We start from the raw sequence: 18974 nt of genomic DNA on the forward strand, positions 1-18974 counted from the left end.
ATGGTAAGTTAAAAAAAAAAAATTTATCGGAATAATTTCGGTTGCTATAAGTGGAAAAATATAAAGTCAAGACAGTTTTTAAAACTGATATCAATTTTTGTCATTGATGATAAAAATTAAAACGTATAATTAAGATTGATGGAGTTCAAGTATTGGTGTGTGTGTTTTTTTAACTTTTATTTATTTTAAGTGTGTTTTTTGAGGACCCAATAGCTCCAAGTCAAGTAGTTGCTTTAATCTAGTTGTGGAGGGTGCAGCTTACAGTGGCCCATGCGGGTATCAAACTGGCAACCTTGTTAAGAGCACCGCGCTCTAACCAACTGACATAATAGGCCACCCCTCAAGTAATTTTTTAAATTGAGCAAAACCTTATCTGTTATACTATAAAATAATCTGATCTATTTCTATCAATGACTCATCAGTGACTATATAAAAAATTTTAAATCCTTGTAATACTTGTTTGTTAGAGAAACTGAACAAAAAATAACTTAAAATTTAGAGCAGTACAAGCTCATGGTAGATATTTCGAATAATGAAAAGCGTTTTGGAGATGATGGTGACGGTTGCACTATGTGAATGTACTTAATGCTACTGAACTGTATACTTAAAAATGGTTAAAATGGTAAACTTTTTGTTCTATAGGATACTTTACCCCAATGAAAGAAAAAGTTTAGGGGTGGCCTGTTAGCTCAGTTGGTTAGAGCATGGTGCTAATAACACCAAGGTGGCTGGTTCGATTCCTGCATGGGCCACTGTGAGTTGCACCTTCCTTAAAAAAAAAAAAAGGGGGGGGGATTAAAAAATTTCAAATAATACAGAAGGGTTGAAAGTAGAAAGATGTATCTTCCTTTTCTTAACTTTCCAGAATTAACCACTGTTAATAATTTACTACTAATAAATTGTTAAATAGGAAAAAAATCTGTTTTTCAGTTGTTTTTTTGTTGTTTTTAATGAGATCCTACTATATGTATTGTTCTGCAGTTGCTTTTCTTACTTTATATTCTAGAAATCTGTATCACTATACGTGACTCTACCTCATTAATTTTTTTTTAATGACTAGAATATTTTAAGATATCAGGATTTTCATATATTTAACCAGCTCTGCATTGATGGACATTTAGGTGGTATCCAGTCCTTTGTGATACAGATAAATGAACAGCATTGTAATATGTATTTTAGATAAAGTCCTAAAAGTGTAGTAGTGATGGGGCAAAAGATACGTTTTTAAATGTAGATTGTTATAAAAAAATTTTTTAAGTGTCACATTCTTAGTTGCTAAAAGAACAGTAGACCAGCAACATTATGTTCATTCAGACAAAAAAAAAAAAAAAGAATTGCAAATGATGATGTTATTTACATTGATTTGTAATAATTTGGGCTGTTTTCAAAATTTCAACTTTAAATGTAATTTTAAATGATTATGTAGATCTTTGTAGACATGGGAAAATACCTGTCAAATCCTGTCAATAAATCATACTGCAAAATACTATATAAGTATAGATTATAGATACACATGTAAAATTGACAGATTTTTATTAAGTGCTTATCTGTGTGACAGGTATTATTTTTGTGCTAAGGATTTTCATGTCTTTATTCATTTAACCCTCATAGGATTATTCATTTGTTAATCCCATGAAACAGATCTTTTGTAGATAAGTAAACCCAGTCACCAAGAGGTTAAATTACTTCCAAGAAGCTATATACCTAGTAAGTGGCAGAGCCTCCGAAGTCCATGCTATATTACACATGTATCTACACACAAATGTATATGAGTATGTCTCTGTTTTGAACTTTATTTATATTCAATTTCAGTTTGCAAAAAAACTCAACCAAAGCAACATCCAATTTAAAAACAGTTTCATGTAAAAAATTTTTTGCTATTAAGTGTGGTATTAAAAAGTAGTATCTGTTGTGCAATTTGAACTTTTAATTCATTTTAATAAAGTCATCTGCATCTCTTTTTTTAAGTATTGAGAGGTAATTTTTCCGCATTTTTTTCCATAAGTTTTTCAGCAACTTGTGATTTTAATCAAGATGACTTTCATTTATTATTTTCATATTGTAATAGAACCCAAATGAAAATTTAGTTCGTGAAAAATTATTTTTCATGCATTTTAATTGGAACATTGATGATATTAAAGTTTCTTTTATAAAGAAAAAGTAATTCTTTTTTTTAAGTTTTTTTTTTTTTTTATTGGGGAAGGGGAACAGGACTTTATTGGGGAACAGTGTGTACTTCTAGGACTTTCTTTTTTTTTCCCAAGTCAAGTTGTTGTCCTTTCAATCTTAGTTGTGGAGGGCGCAGCTCAACTCCATTTCTAGTTGCCGTTTGCGGGAGTCGAACTGGCAACCTTGTGGTCGAGAGGATGCGCTCCAACCAATTGAGCCATCTGGCAGCTCAGCTCAAGGTGCCGTGTTCAATCTTAGTTGCAGGGGGCTCTGCCCACCATCCCTTGTGGGAGTCGAGGAGTTGAACCGGCAACCTTGTGGTTGAGAGCCCACTGGCCCATGTGGGAATCCAACCGGTAGCCTTCGGAGTTAGGAGCACGGAGCTCCAACCGTCTGAGCCACCGGGCCAGCCCCCTAGCTGATGATTTTTTAAAATTTTTAAAAATTTTACAAGTATTTTTTTTTTAATTACAAGTATTTTATATATAGTGCTAGACACTAAAATGAGCTTTAACATTACAAATTTTCAGTCTAAGACCATGCTAACTAACATGGGGACTTAAAAAGTATACCCAGAATTGATAATCTATTAAGTGATTTTCTGGGTATGTACTATCTTAGCTTATATTTGATGGAGGAACCACACATTAGAACACAAATACTTGAATTCCATTCTAAATCTGTAACTGGTGCTTTGTGGTCAACTTTTAGAATCCACAACTTGGGAGAGTCTGTCTTCAAACTTATTTTGTGAATGCATCAATCTGTTGACTAACATTTACTTAATGTATAGGTGGATTATTGTCTAGGTGCTGTGGGGAATAAAAGAGATAGGTACTGTCACTCCCTGCGTAGTGGAAGACATTGTATATAATAACCGCTAATTCAAAAGCTAAGTTTCCATGGTGATTCTGGGAACCAAAGTCATTTCATAGCACTTCAGAATGAGTTTTTTTAGATATTTGCTTTTTTTTTGTTTTTTAATAAATTCAGGCTTTTAAATTAAAAGTCTTAGGCATAAATGTTTTCTTTTCTATCCATTATATGGACTCATTTTAAAGTTGCTTTTTTTCCTATTTGTTTAGTTTAATACAGTTTTTTAGTAAAATGAAGAAGTGGATGGACATGTCAAACTTGCCACAAGAATTTCGTGAACGTATAGAAAGGCTAGAAAGAAATTTTGAAGTGTCTACTGTAATTTTCAAAAAATTTGAGCCAATTTTTTTAGATATATTTCAAAATCCATATGAAGAGCCACCAAAGTTACCACGAAGCAGGAAGCAGAGGTGAGACCCTTAATCCTTATATAATTGGCATAAAAATTGTAATATAAACTTACTACGGGAATTTTCATTTTTAAAAGTTGGCTTTTCACCAGAGGTAGCCATCTGCAAAAAACTTAAATTTCTGTTAAAATCCATTTATAATTACCCATATCTGGAAATTCAGGATAATACTTACACTTATTTTTGTATGTTCTGATTATTTTATACAGATTGAAAAGGCTTATTTAAGTATATTTAAATGAACCATAAGTGAATGGAATTTTGTATGTAATTTGACTTTACAGTTTATTTGTATTTGTTATTTCAATTTAAGTGACAAATGTGGAGTGATATTTAGCAAGTTAGTCATATAAAAATTACATTTTTTTTCTTTTTTAGGAGGAGTCCTTGCAGTGTTAAGGATCTCTTTAATTTCTGTTGGACACTCTTTGTTTATACTAAGGGTAAGGTGATACTTTCAGTGATTTTACATTTCTACTGTGGGAACTTAGTGCTACTTGTTATAAGAGGTTTCTTGTTTTTGTGTCTCTTTTTTTCTTATAAAGGTAATTTTCGTATGATTGGAGATGATTTAGTAAACTCTTACCATTTACTTCTGTGCTGCTTGGATCTGATTTTTGCCAATGCCGTTATATGCCCAAACAGGCGAGATTTGCTAAATCCATCATTTAAAGGTAAGACCTTACTTATTTTTGAAAACTGATGATCAATTTTTAGAAAAAAATTTTTTTAAGTTGACCATAGTCTTTCCCTCCCCATGGCTCTTCATACCCTGTCAAACTAGGTTTACCATCTGATTTCCATACGGCTACCTTCAGGGCTCCTGATGAGCCTCCCTGCGTCATTGCTGTCCTGTGTGAACTGCATGATGGACTTCTCGTAGAAGCAAAAGGAATAAAGGAACACTACTTTAAGCCATATATTTCAAAACTCTTTGACAGGAAGGTACTGTACTTATAATTAAATGACTGAGAGTTTTAGGGGTCAGCAGCAGCAACCTCAAAGGAAAAAAACAATGTTTTAAGCAAATTCCCAACATTATAGGACTCAGGGTCCAGGTTTCAGTCTCTGCTGTGATGCAGAATTGGCCTGTAGTCTTCTGTGGTGGGAGAAACTGAGCTGTTGAAGAATATGACCAACTGTATGTACTGTCTAGTAAATACAGTGTCAGAGGTAACTGTTAGGAGGTTCTGATAGAGAAGCATGAAAAGCAGGAGGTCAGAATAAGCTAATTTACTGGCACAATTTGAACAATTACTGGCTGTTGACTAAAAGTAGGATGATGTATAACAACTGTAGCTTTAACTCCATGTAGGAGAGCAGAAAATCCCTTAACAGTTTTGTGGCCACTTATAGGCTACCTACATGCATTTCTGGTTCTCTCAAGAATTATTTGGCTATTTCTGTATTTATGAAGTGGCTTTTTCCTTTGGGTCTCAATCTCTTATTTACCCAATATTGAGCCACTTAATTCAGCTAGGCCTTGAGTTTTCTCTTTGTTAACAAGAGAAGATTTGGATTAGATCATCACTGGTCTCTCTCTTTGCCAATATTATGAGATGTTCCTTTAAGCATAAAGTCTTCCCTAACTGGGTTCTTTGTCTCTTACACAAATTTTTGTATTTAGTCTTATCTTTCCTAAAAAATACATATATACATATATATTTGTATATGTATTATGTATGTGTGTGTATGTATATATGTGTACACACAAACATACACACACACACACACACACACACTTTTGTCTCTGTCTGTGTGTATGTATCATGGCTCCTTATCTGTATGTTAATCATCTCCAGTAAACTTTTAAAGGAACTCAAAGATTATGTCTGTTGTGCTCTGCAGAAGCAGCGCACTAGTGGCCTCTGGGTACGCTGACCATACACCTTGGTTTATCTAGGTTGTCGAATTCTTGGCTGTTGTCTTAGCACACTGATGACTGCAGCTCCTTTCACTCCAGAAGTACCCTGGTTTGGACAATGGTCCTCCTGTACATGGGCCACAGGTGTTTTATTTGGCTTGTGTAGGGTGTTCTTTATTTCATTTTTGTTTTGTTCAATTTCTAATTGACACATAAAGACCCTTTATATGAAAACCTTTCAAAAATCAGAAGCTATGGCAATACTGGATTGGAATTTCTACATGACTTTGCATGGGTAATTGTTGTCAAGCTAAGTGATGGTCACCTCTTTTAGGATGGGAAGTGTGCTTCTGCTCTCTTCATTTACGTATGTTGAACCCTGACCCCTGAAGGCATTTGAGTTTGCAGCCCCTGATGTGTAGTAATCTAAGTAGTGTGGGTAAACAACTGTCTTAATAACTGTAGTTTTCCTCTCTCACCAGTGACTTACATTCCCTTTGAATCTTTTGCTTGCCCAACACATAATCATTCAATGTACGTTAGTTTTCCTGTTCCATAGACCTGTATTTAAAATTGCCCAGTTTTCATCAGAATTACTTTGGGAATTTGTTAAAAACGCTGCTTCAGCTCAGTCCTTGAGGTCCATCAGTTCGTATTTTTAATAAGTTCCCCTAAGTGATTCTTATATTACTAAAATTTGGAAATCACTACAATAGACTAACTTTAAAGTATTTTCAAAACTTGACTTGAAACGTTTTTAATATTTTATTTGCATGCTAACGTGATCTGAAAGAAATATTTAGTAATTCATTTTTATGGGTGTCTGATTTATAACAACTATCAATTTGAAAATTTAGATGTCACGTGTTTATGTGTATGTTAATATGCTTAATTATATGATACCACAAAATGACTTTTTCTTCCCAGATTTTGAAAGGAGAATGCCTTCTGGACCTTTCCAGTTTCACTGATAATAGGTAAGTTATCTAGCACTAGTGGTATCTGGTATCTGGTATATTATAGGCTATCAATAATGATTTGTTGTAATTTATTAAGTGAAACATTATATCAAGGTCACTCCTCCAAAATCAGGTTCCTACTGCTTTAGTGGCATTGAATGGGTGTTGTCACTAAGACTTGTTGTCTTTAAGTGCATTTATTTTAAGAAACCATTGTCATTTAAGACATTTAGTCTTCAAAAGAAGTCATAAACAAGACTCAATGATTTCTGTTTTTGAGTTTATACTATATTCTTTTATTAATCAAATGTTGACAAATTCCAAATGTGCCTATATTTGAAAGCCACTATTGTTTCCTCAGTAATCAGATCTTAATTAGGTTCAACTAGTTTTCAGATTAGTACATATGCTCTTTTGCTCACCTTTCAAAGTAATTTATTGCTGTATATGTGAATGTGAAGAATGTCGATCAGATAGGAACCTCTGATATTGTCAGATGAGCGGATTTAATAAAAACTAGGGAGTTATCAGCTTTTCCAGGCTGTGAAGTCTAAATCTGTCTTCAAGTCAAGATACATTTATTGTGTTGTATTTTATTACTTGGTTTTATTCTAGCGGCTTAAATTAATTCTCTTTTCAGCAAAGCAGTCAACAAGGAGTATGAAGAATATGTTTTAACTGTTGGTGATTTCGACGAGAGGATCTTTTTGGGAGCAGATGCAGAAGAGGAAATTGGAACTCCTCGAAAGTTCCCTGGTGACACCCCATTAGGGAAACTGACAGCGCAGGCTAATGTGGAGTGTAACCTTCAACAACACTTTGAAAAAGTAATATAACCTAGCCTGGCCCCAGTCTTGAATGATCTTTTTTCTCTCTGTGTGTGATTCTACTAACAGCAGAAGCATCTTTCAAGTTAAATCTTGAGTTTCTTCTACTAATTCATATTTCCCATGAAAGCCTTAAAAGGTAATTTTTAAAACTATGATGTTTAGTATTTTTACCTCATTTCTTGCTATTTTTTGTACTTTGGATATTATCCCAGAGCGCCTGGGATTTTCAGTATACTATGTGTCTTTTGACAAAGGAAGGATTTATGCTTTCTTACCATTCTTTCTTTGCATCACTTTAGCCACTGTTCTGTTTCTTAAAATTTAGTTTGCTTTTTAACCCATGTCAAACTGTGTACTCTTCCCAATTTCAGCTTCGTAACTCTGGACTTGATTATTAATAGCCAAGGCTTAATCTGTATTTATGTGTAAAATGGGATGGAGGATGAGGTTTAATGGAAAATTCACTGGTCTAGAAGATGGAAAACGTATGTTTTAGTCCAAGCTCTGCCATTTGCTTTGTCAGTTTAAACAAGTTTTTGAAATTCTCTGTGCCTGTTCCCTCACATGTAAAATGAAAATGTGTATGTTCTATTTCAAATGAATATTAGGAAGAGAAAATGAGAGTATACATATTAAGTACTTTGAAAAAGCTACTCAAATATAAGGATGTTATTAGCATAATATTGCTAAAAATTTGGTGGGTAACCAGAAGAGGGGGGAAAAGTAACCTATTAAATATGTGCTGAATTAAACGTATAATGAGGGGAAAGATAACTTTAATCTCACAAATTTTTCTCTTTTGACAGAAAACGTCATTTGCACCTTCTACCCCACTGACAGGACGGCGATATTTACGAGAAAAAGAAGCCGTCATTACTCCTGTTGCTTCAGCCACCCAGAGTGTGAGCCGATTACAGAGTATTGTAGCCGGACTGAAAAATGCACCAAGTGAACAACTTATAAGTATTTTTGAGTAAGTACAGTACTATTATTTTTCCAAATGTCCTTTTTAAATTAGATTATTTTATTCTGTTTTCGGTATACTCAGAATTCTTAAGATAGTGGATATACAGCTGGTAAGTTTTACCATTTTAATCAGAAAGTATGTTTACCTAAAACTGTATAGGAGTACCTTTTAAAAGTTATATATGAGTATTATTTCATATTATTATAGACTTTCAAGTTTAAATATATCTTAAAGGTTATTTAGCTCTGACATTCCACTTTTGTAACTACCCCTAGTTTATGCATTATTGTTTTCATTTTTACATTGACTTTAAATGGGTTCAATCCAAACATCCATTAAATGGGGGACTAATGACATATTGGTGGTGCAGCCATAAAATGGAATTTTATGCAATTATTTAAGAAAAAGAATCAGGTTTCCTAGTAAAGATGATAGAATGAAGCCAGATCAGAGCACCTTCTTTCCTAATACTTTAATGAAATAAGAGAATAGTAAAAACCAGCAAACTATTTACCAGCAGCAACCAAATGAGGAGAGGGATATGATTTCATGGTATAAATTTCCAAAGTGGTGGTCAACAAAGGAAATGGATGATTCTGGTATGCCCATCCCCAAGTAGCATTACTAAGGAAAGAGGGTATGTTGCTAGGATCTTGAAAATTCTCATTACTACCCCAGAGGTGGAGAGAAACAAATGTTATAGACAGGTGGGTAAAAAGTCACAGAAACCTCTCCAAGTGAAAGTGTACATACCACCACCTAGATTGAGGGAAAAATATGAAGAACTCCCAGGGCCTGCTGTTTTCCAAAATACCATGCTAACTTGGAGACAGATCCTCATAGAACTAGAAGATATCCCTGACTAGGTATAGTAAACCCTGGAATGGGGACATTTAACTAAATCTCAGAACAGAAAGCAAAGCCTTGGTCCTCCAACAGAACCTGAACATAGCACCAGCTGCGCTCTACCCCTACTCCTTAAATCTTCAGTCTTCTTAAAAATTGAAAGAATAATCCCCAGCCTCAAACACAGCAGATAAGCAGTGCTTATCTTCTCAAACACAGAAGATAAGCAGGTTGCAGGTAAGGTAGGAAGACTATTATGAAGATCTTCCTTTGAATAAATGGATCTGGAATAAACTAACCATTTAAATGAACAAGGTGAAAAAGTGGCAAGGCAATGATATAAACATTTTATAGCAACAAGAGAAGGAAGAAGGGGCCGGCCCGGTGGCTCAGGCGGTTAGAGCTCCATGCTCCTAACTCCGAAGGCTGCCGGTTCGATTCCCACATGGGCCAGTGGGCTCTCAATCACAAGGTTGCCAGTTCAACTCAAGGGATGGTGGGCTCCGCCCCCTGCAACTAAGATTGAACATGGCACCTTGAGCTGAGCTGCGGCTGAGCTCTCGGATGGCTCAGTTAGTTGGAGCGCGTCCTCTCAACCACAAGGTTGCCAGTTCCACACCCACAAGGGTGGGCTGTACCCCCTGCAACTATAAACAGCTGGACCTGGAGCAGCTGAGCTGCTCCCTCTACAACTAAGATTGAAAGGACAACAACTTGACTTGGAAAACCAATAAAGTCCTGTTCCCCTTCGCCAATAAAATCTAAAAAAACGGAAGGAAAAAACTGATAAACTTCCAGATTATACCTTAAAAAAAAAAAGAGAGAGAAGGAAGAAAACAATGCAAAAGACAAAGAACCTAAAAATAAATAAATGGGAAGACATTTCATGTTCATAGATTGGAAGGTTTGATATTGTTAAAATGTCCATATTACCCAAAGCACTCTACAGATTTAATGCAATCAATATCAAAATCCCAATGGCATTTATTACAAAAATAGAAAAAAAAATCATAAAATTCATTTATACTTTCAAAGGACCTTTAATCGCCAAAACAATCTTGAGAAAGAAGAGCAAAGCTGGAGACCTCACACTTCCTGATTTCAAAACATTACAAAGCTACAGTAATCAAACCCATTTGGTATTGACATAGACAGACATGTATACCAATGCAACAGACTAGAGAGCCCCAAAATATATTTTCATGTATGTGGTCAAATGATCTTTGACAAGGGTGCCAGGACTATACTATGGTAAAAGGATAGTCTCTTCCACAAATGGTGTTGGGAAAACTGTATCCACATGCAAAAGAATGAAGATGGACTCTTACCTTACACCATAAACAAAAGTTAACTCAAAATGGATTAAAAAACTAAACATGAGACCTGAAACTATGCAACTAGAAGAAAACATAGGAGAAAAGGTTCTTGACATTGGAATGGGCAATGATGTATTGGATATGACACCAAACGTACAGGTAACAAAAGCAAAGATAGACAAATGGACTGCATCAAACTTAAATACTTCTGTATACCTAGGGAAATAATCAACAAGGTGAAACACTACCTAGTGGAATAGGAGAAAATAGCTGTGAACCACGTATCAGATAAGGGATTAATGGCCAGAGTGTATAAAGAACTACAATTCAAAACAAAACCTCCCAAAAGTCACCAGATTAAAAAAATGGGCAAACAACTTGGATAGACATTTCTCCAGAGAAGATACACAAATGACCAAGAAGCATATGAAAAAAAATTCTTAACATCACTAATCATCAGGGAAATACAAATTAAAAGCAGAGTGAAATATCCTCTCATATCCTCACATGTTAGAATGGTCACTGTCTAAAACACAGAAAATAACAAGTGTTGGTGAATATGTGGAGAAATTGGAAGTCTGCTGTACTTTTGGTGGGATTTTAAAATGGTGTAGCTGATATGGAAAACAGTACAGAGGTTCCTCAAATAATTAAAAATAGAATTTTTAGGACCTAATAATCCCACGTCTGGGTATATATTCAAACAAATTGAAAATAGGATCGCAAAGATATTTGCATACCTGAATTCATTATAGCAATATTCACGATAGCCAAGATATCGAAGCAACCTAAATGTCCCATCAGTGGATGAATGGATAAAGAAAATGTAGTATATACATGCAGTGGAATGTTCAGTCTTGAAAAAAGAAAATCCCATCATGCTCCAACATGGATGAACCTTGAAGACATTATACTACATGAAATAAGCCAATCACAAAACAGCAAATACGACGTGATTCCACTTACATATAATATTTAAAGTAATCGTACTGATAGACACAAAGTAGAATGGTGGTTGCCAGGGGTTGAGGGATGGGGAAATGGGGAATTGTCTAATGGGTATATGAGTAGAGTTTCAGTCAGGCCAGATGAAAAAGTTCTAGAGATCGATTTTACAACAATGTGCATATAATTAACAATAAATTCGTTGTTTGTTTTGGGTTTTTTTTTAAATTAAAGTTAATTGGGCTGACAATTGTTAGTAAAGTTACATAAGTTTCAGGTTACAATTCATCTGTATATCATCTGTATATCACAGTGTGTGTTCACCACCCAGAGTCAGTTCTCTTTCCATCACCATATATTTGCATTACTTGTATTTTACAACATAAGAATAACAAAGAACCTAGTTGGAAGAAGAGCAAAGATAGACAAAACTCAAGAGGCAGTGTTTTGCATTAGAACTTGATAAGAACATAAAGTATTTTTGCCACATGTACTACCTACATCTCTGCATATGATACTGGTCCGTTTGAACATGGGATTGGGAGTCCAGAACCCTGCGCTAGTTATTTGGCTTTGGGCAAGACACATTCTTTCTCACAATTGTGGATTTGTTAGTCATTTCTGAATTAAGACCTATATTCTGTATTTGAATGATAGAAAGGGAACAATAATATAAAGGTAACAGGGTTAATTGCTTCTTGACCAGTATCTTCCCTTTTAGTGCTATATTTGTCTATTTGTTATTGTTTTGGCTTAGATAAGAACTACATGCAGTTTATTATTCAGCATAGTGTGGGGTGTGTGTGTGTGTGAAACAGAGAGAGAGAGAGAGAGAGAGAGAGAGAGAGAGAGAGAGAGAGAACTCTGCCACATTATCTTTCTATTTTTTTTAAAATCAGGTTTATGGAAGTATAATTTATATGTAGTAGTTCTTTTTTCACTGTGTCGTTGTATGAGATTTGACAAATATATACAGTTAATGTAACCACCACAATCAAGACATAAAACAGTTTCATTATCCCCCCAAATTGATGCCCCTTTGTAGTCAACCCCTCCATCATCCCCAGCCTCTGGCAACTACTGATAATGTTTTCTGTCCCTATAGTTTTGCCTTTTCTAGAATGTCATATAAATACAAGCATAATACAGAGGACATCAACTTTTCTAATATTGAAATTCCTAAACAATATGCCAAATGATTTTATTTAGAGGCCGTAGACATGTTTGAAATATACTGTGTTTATCTGTCTAGGTTTACAAGTGAAAATAGAACTTTGGTCACTAAAAACCAAACTAATTCTTGAAAAAAGAAATATTGGTAGTCTGGGGCGGTTTTTTTTTCCTGGTAATTGCATTTCTGTTGTATTTTATAGATCTTGTATGCGTAATCCTATGGAAAACATTATGAAATTAGTGAAAGGAATAGGAGAGACTTTCTGCCAACACTATACTCAATCAACAGATGAACAGCCAGGATCTCATATAGGTAAGAAGACAAAACTAAACTTGATACAGCATTGAAAGTAGACAGATTGTCCCCGTAAAAAGTAGAAATTCAAGTTTTTTCTTTCCCTACTATTCTTAATTTATCAGATTTAAATTTATGTGTTTTGTTCGTCAGCCCTTAACAGCTGCCTTCATTAGCATGTTTTCCCTTTTTTTCCCCTGTAGACTTTGCTGTAAACAGATTAAAGCTTGCAGAAATTTTGTATTATAAAATATTAGAGACTGTAATGGTTCAGGAAACACGAAGACTTCATGGAATGGACATGTCAGTAAGTAAATCTACTCTCTCAGTCACTGACAAGGTCCACAAATCCTAAGCCTGGAAGCAGCGTGTTGAGAGGCTCTGTGATGCGTTGTGGGGATCAGCGGTTAATGGCAAGCTTAGCCAAGATGACATATTACTTGGCCCTAATAATCTTTGGCACATTCACAGCTAGCCACCTCTAGGCAGAAATGTGAAATACATAAATTTCGTCTTCGGTACACCATCCATATCCTTTTCATTTAGGTCCTTTTTTTCATCCTTCATTCCCAGCTAGCTAATAATGAACCTCCCTCCTCTGACTATTAAGCCAACTAATAATTAAGATACTTGGCCATACCTCCGAAGGATTTTAGAGGAATAAAATCTTGGTGTTTATTTTTAAATTTGCTTATTTTCTTTGAACATTTGATCAAATCTGACCACTCTCTCCAATAGCTATGTAAAGGAATTTTTCAAAAAACTCATACCTATCATGTGATGTGTCAGTTTCTTCCCTCTTTTCACTCTTACAGTCTTCTGACCTTCAGCTCCGATAGGAACAGGTTGACATCTAGGAGTGCTACACAACTATCATAATGAAATTTCTCTTCGTTTTCATCCTGGAAATTTTCATCTCCCTTCTGTGTTGGTATCCCGTTTTCCTAGAGTCCGTGTCTTTCACTTTCATGATACATGCTAATATTTGTTAGAGCATATGCTCCTCTAGCTTCCTACGAAAGCAGTAACTTTTCAACTTTTTACTTTGCAATAATGATAGATTCACAGACGGTTTTAAAAGGAGCACAGAGAGGTCCTATATACCCAGTTGTCCCAAGTAGTTACATTTTACATTATATCAAACCAGGAAATTGACACTGAAACAATGTACGTGTCTCCCTCTTTACCATTGTATCACATGTGTAAATTATACATATAAACACCACCAAAATCAAGGTACAGAACTGTTCTGTGACCACAAACTCTCCCTCATGCTACCCCTTTATAGTCATACTTCAGGCACCAATCTGTTTTCCATTTCTGTGCTTTTATAACACACTGTATGAGTTCAGTTCTTTTAAATTTGTTGAGGTTTATTTTATGACACAGGACATGGTTTATCTTGGTAAATTCTGAGCACCTGGAAAGTATGTATATTTTGCTGTTGTTGGGTGCAGTGTTCTATAAATGTCAATTCTGTCTTGTTCGTTGATGTTTTTGAGTTCTTCTATATCCTTGCTGATTTTCTGTCTAGTTCTACCAATTGTTGAGAGAACCATATTGAAGTCTCCAAATAGAATTGTAGATTTATCTATTTCTCCTTTCAGTTCTATCAAATTTTTTTAATTCACATATTTTGAAGCTCTGCTGTTTGATGTGTACAAATCAAGGGCTCTGTCTTTTTAGTAAATTGATCCTTTTATCATGGTAAAATGTCCTTCTCTGAACCTGGTAATTTTCTGTATTCCGAAGTCTATCTGATGTTTACATATAGCCACTTCTGTTCTCTTCTGATTAATGTTTGCATGGTATATCTTTTTCCATCCTTTTGTTTTGAAGCTACCTGTATTATTATCTTTGAAATGAGTTTCTTGTAGGCAGCATAGAATTGAGTCATTTGTTTTTGTGATATCCTGTCAGTCTCTTTTAATCAGTAAATTTAGAGCACTTACATTTAATTATTGACGTGTTATGGTATAAATCTACCATTTTATTTTTTGTTTTCTATTCTTTCTGTTTTTTGTTTCTGCGTTTTCTTTTTTTCTGCCTTCTTGCAGGTTATTTGAACATTTTTTGGACCATCTCTGTATCAATTTTTTTTAGTGGTTGCTCTAGGTATTACATTATACATACATAACTTCACAGTCCACTGGTATAGACATTTTACCAGTTCAAGTAAAGTGTGGAAACCTTACCTTGCCTTAAGTCCCCTTTTTAAAACTGCATAAATGTCTTTTAGACTCACATTTGATTGATAGTTGTCTATATACAGAATTCTAGATTGACAGTCATTTTCCTTTATGATTTTGAAGGCGTTGCTCCATTATCTTCTCAATTCCAATGTTGCTAACTATAAGTCCAATGGCATTCTAATTCTCAGTATTGGTATGTGGCCTGAGTTTACTTTTTGGAATCTTAGTATCTTCCTTTTACCACTGATGATCTCAAATTTATAGTAAAGTACCTTATTGTGGGTCTTTTCATTTGTGTGTTGGACATTCCTACAGAGTTGCTCTTTTAGTCCTGAATTTATGTCCGCGGTTTTGGATCATTTTACAGCATTATTTCTTAGATAATATTTTGTCCATTGATTTATCTCTCTGGAGCTTTTATTTTTCAGATGAGAGGCCTTCTGACTTGATCCTTTTATTTTCTTCTCTTATTTTGCATTTCTTTGTCTTTTTGTTCTAATTCTAAGGATATTTATTCAACTTTTTATCATCCTTTCCTAATGAATTTTTTATTTTATCTATATTTTCATTTCTAAGATCTTTTTCTTTCTGAGATTATTAATTTAGATTTCTTTGGAGTTTTCTTCTGTTGGCTGCATTGTCTGTTTCCTCAGAGTTTCTTTTTTGTTTTGATCTTTGTCTTTCAGTTGGAGACTTTCCTCAAATGTTGGGTTATTCTTGGATATTCGCTATATTTGATGAGGCACTAACAATGAGACATTAATAAACCCTTATGTTGATAAAATAATTTGGTGCAAAGCTCTGTGTACAAGAGTGGGAATAAAAGTCTAACAGCCTCAGGTCATCATGTAGTAAGTAGTATTAGGGACCCTCAACTGTTGGTGTCTAAAGGCTTTTTGGGAATATTTTGTTTTTTTCTACAGAAGTATCTGCTAATCTGTTGCCTCGCTGTTGGTGTTGAGAAGCAGAACAAGGAAGGGAAACTTGGTCTCGCAATTCAGTCTGCAGACTTTCACCTAAAACCTCACTCTCTTCTCTTCCTAGTGTTCTCAAGTTCCAAGTCTCTCTAGTTCAGTAGTGTAGAAAATAGTTCTCCAGATCCCTGTTGGGATAGACTAAAGGCCTATCATCTGACTCTTTAGAGTGGGATTGGGTGGGTGTAGTTCTGACTACTGCAAACCTTCAAATCATCCAGGTTGGCCCCTTGCCCAACTCCTACTTTCTATTATGCCTGTGCCTTCACTTGCTTGGTTTCTTCCGAGGGTGCGTAGAGCAAACTCATCCGTTTTAAATGTCTATCTTCAGGCCCTTGTGTTTGATTTCCCTACTTTCTACTAAGTAATTTGTCATCCTTCCATCTACTTCCAGTTTTCATGTTATGGTTTGCAGTTACAGATGATTTCTAGTTTTTTTCCAAATAGTTTCTAAAGCTTATTCTCTTTGTTGGTTTGGACTGATACTTGAAAGAAGGCTAGCAACAAGCAGCATCTTTAAAACTTAAACCTGATGTTAAATCTTAAACTCAGTGATAAAACAGGACTTTATCTTCTTAGTAAAATATTTCTTTCTCTAAACCTTTTTTTAAAGTCTTAGCTGTGACATTATAATACCTTTAACTTTAGTCTTTTGATTTAATAAAGCCTTATATTGACAAAACACCTGTCAAAACTATCATTTTTCAAAAAAGAACCAGGGGTGGGCAATTGGCGCAGTTGGTTAGAGCGTGGTGCTAATAACACCAAGGTTGCCAGTTCAATCCCCACATGGGCCACTGTGAGCTGCACCCCCCTTAAAAAAAAAGGAACCATCCTAATGCTTTGTCTTGACGGGAATACTGACTTGTTATTTGTTCAGTTTTCAAAGCAGATTGTGGTATATATCTACCACTGAGCAGGATTATATATTATAAGAAAACTCCTTACCAGTTTGTGAACTCAAATTTTTATCTCTAATAATTTAGTATAATATAATATACACAACTTATTTTATCTTGTTCTATAGTCTTCTTTATAGAATGGCAGAGACTGAACATGCTAGAAATATTAAATTGTGGTCTTTCTCTTCTCCAAGGTTCTTTTAGAGCAGGATATATTTCATCGTTCCTTGATGGCCTGTTGTTTGGAAATTGTGCTCTTTGCCTATAGCTCACCTCGGACTTTTCCCTGGATTATTGAAATTCTCAATTTGCGACCATTTTATTTTTATAAGGTGAGATGAAAGCAAAGTTCTGTTACAGTGTACCCCACAGAAGCATCCTATTTATCTTAGTGCTAAAGGAACAAGCTGTAGCGACGTTGGCAAAATATTTCCAGAAATATTGTGAAAACATTACTTTTGGGTGAAATCAAGGACAAAATCGAAAGGATGAGGGTATATGTAAATTAAACCAATCTCACAGTTTCAGTTCTTTTTCCATTACTGACTTGCAAATGTGATGAAAAACTAGTTAACTTTGAATTTCCCATATTTATGAACGAAAATCATAATCCTGTTAAATAGATGGCATGATAAAGAACAATGAGAATGAAAAGAAAGAAAAGGTCTGAAATTGATTGGGTTATCCCCTAGATAATGAAGCTGTCATAACAGATCATGCTCCTTCCCCAAATTTGAGTTCAGTACGGATGAATCTTATTTAATCACCCTGTTTTTCTGCTGGAACTGTTTTTTTTTTAACCTTTTTTCATAGGTCACAACATAGAGGTCATAGCTGCAATCACATTTAATGTTACCCAGCATCCGAATTTAAGACTGATGCTACTGTTACACTTATTGGCATGACTTTAGTTAATATTTTGTCATCCGTGCTACTTTCAAGCTATTAATGATAGAAAATTAGTTTGAAGAGTTAAAATTTTATACCTAATATATGTCTAAAGTTGTAGGAAGTACAGATCATTGAAAAGTTTATCCCTTTGAATTGTTGACTGAGTGGGATTGAAATCTTTTTTTTATTTCTTAGGGAAAGTTGTTTCTGTGTACTTACTTTAATGTTGATGTGTGTTCAGCTTTTCTATTAGGAAATGTATGTAATTTTGTTCAAGGGAAAAGTTGTTTTTGCCTTCACCTAATAGCAATTTATTTTTATTTATAATATTCTTTTCTCATTTAAGAAGTTAAATCCCTTTGTTTTTAATGACATAAATAATATATACGCTTTGAAGAAAAACAGAAAATACACATAAATGTAAAACCACATATTATAATCCTGATTACAAATAATAATAATCACTATTAATACTCGTGTGTATACTTAGACTTTGTGTTAGATATTTACCCTTATTAAAATGGAATTATAGTATATATTTAAAGTTCCTTTTAAAAACGTTATTCATTCTGTTCTTTTAAGCTACTGGAAAAATAGTCTGAAAAAGGGCAGTAAATTCAAAATAGCAGTGGACTGGGAACCCAATACCTACCTGACTTCTACCACTATTGGGCTGTTCATCAGTTTTCACTATCATTGCTTCAGTTTTCCAGGTATAAAAGAAAACTTGAAAAACAAATGTATGTGAGAGTATTTTGAAGATCTTAAAAACCCCTTTATAATTTAAAATATATTAATAAGCCATGGAATTGTGGTTCAAAGATATCCTTGGTGCTGTGTCATTAATAAGACCAGAGCTAGTCATACATGCAAGCCCAGTCTAGAACTGACTGACTGAGACTACCTTACCTTCTCAATTTTCTTGTCTCTAGGTTATTGAAGTGGTGATCCGCTCAGAGGAGGGACTTTCCAGGGACATGGTGAAACACCTGAACAGCATCGAAGAACAGATTTTGGAGAGTTTAGCATGGAGCCATGATTCTGCACTGTGGGAGGCCCTCCAGGCTTCTGCAAACAAAGTTCCTACTTGTGAAGAAGTGAGTCAGGGCAAGGCTGATAATCCCATCATTTTATAAAATAACAGTCTTGTTGAGATGTAATTCGCACACCACACAAATCACCCATTTAAAGTGTACAAGTCAGATGTGCATTCATCACCACTGTCAATTTTGGAATATCACCTCAACAAGAAACCATACCCCCATCTTCTCCCTAGCCCTAAGCAACCAGTAATCTACTTTCTTTTTTTCTTTTCTTTTTTTCCTCCCAGTAATCTACTTTCTGTCTCTATTGATTTGCCTATTC

The 18974-nt window shown here is 34.7% G+C and overlaps 1 protein-coding gene across 2 annotated transcripts in view; it reads left to right on the forward strand.

The window, feature by feature from the left end:
- The window catches only part of RBL1 (RB transcriptional corepressor like 1), a 51965-nt gene that overhangs the window by 4732 nt on the left and 28259 nt on the right, over positions 1-18974 (forward strand). For both annotated transcript variants that reach the window (XM_081034292.1, XM_081034291.1), the window contains exons 3-13: positions 3255-3455; positions 3834-3898; positions 4001-4129; positions 4240-4400; positions 6247-6296; positions 6919-7105; positions 7915-8081; positions 12556-12668; positions 12854-12957; positions 16913-17050; positions 18542-18706. In XM_081034292.1, coding sequence (XP_080890418.1) covers positions 3255-3455; positions 3834-3898; positions 4001-4129; positions 4240-4400; positions 6247-6296; positions 6919-7105; positions 7915-8081; positions 12556-12668; positions 12854-12957; positions 16913-17050; positions 18542-18706 — 1480 coding nt within the window. The remainder of the gene's footprint in view (positions 1-3254; positions 3456-3833; positions 3899-4000; positions 4130-4239; positions 4401-6246; positions 6297-6918; positions 7106-7914; positions 8082-12555; positions 12669-12853; positions 12958-16912; positions 17051-18541; positions 18707-18974) is intronic.

The sequence above is a fragment of the Rhinolophus hipposideros genome (assembly GCF_964194185.1).
Source record: "Rhinolophus hipposideros genome assembly, chromosome: 22".
Taxonomy (NCBI): Eukaryota; Metazoa; Chordata; class Mammalia; order Chiroptera; family Rhinolophidae; genus Rhinolophus; species Rhinolophus hipposideros.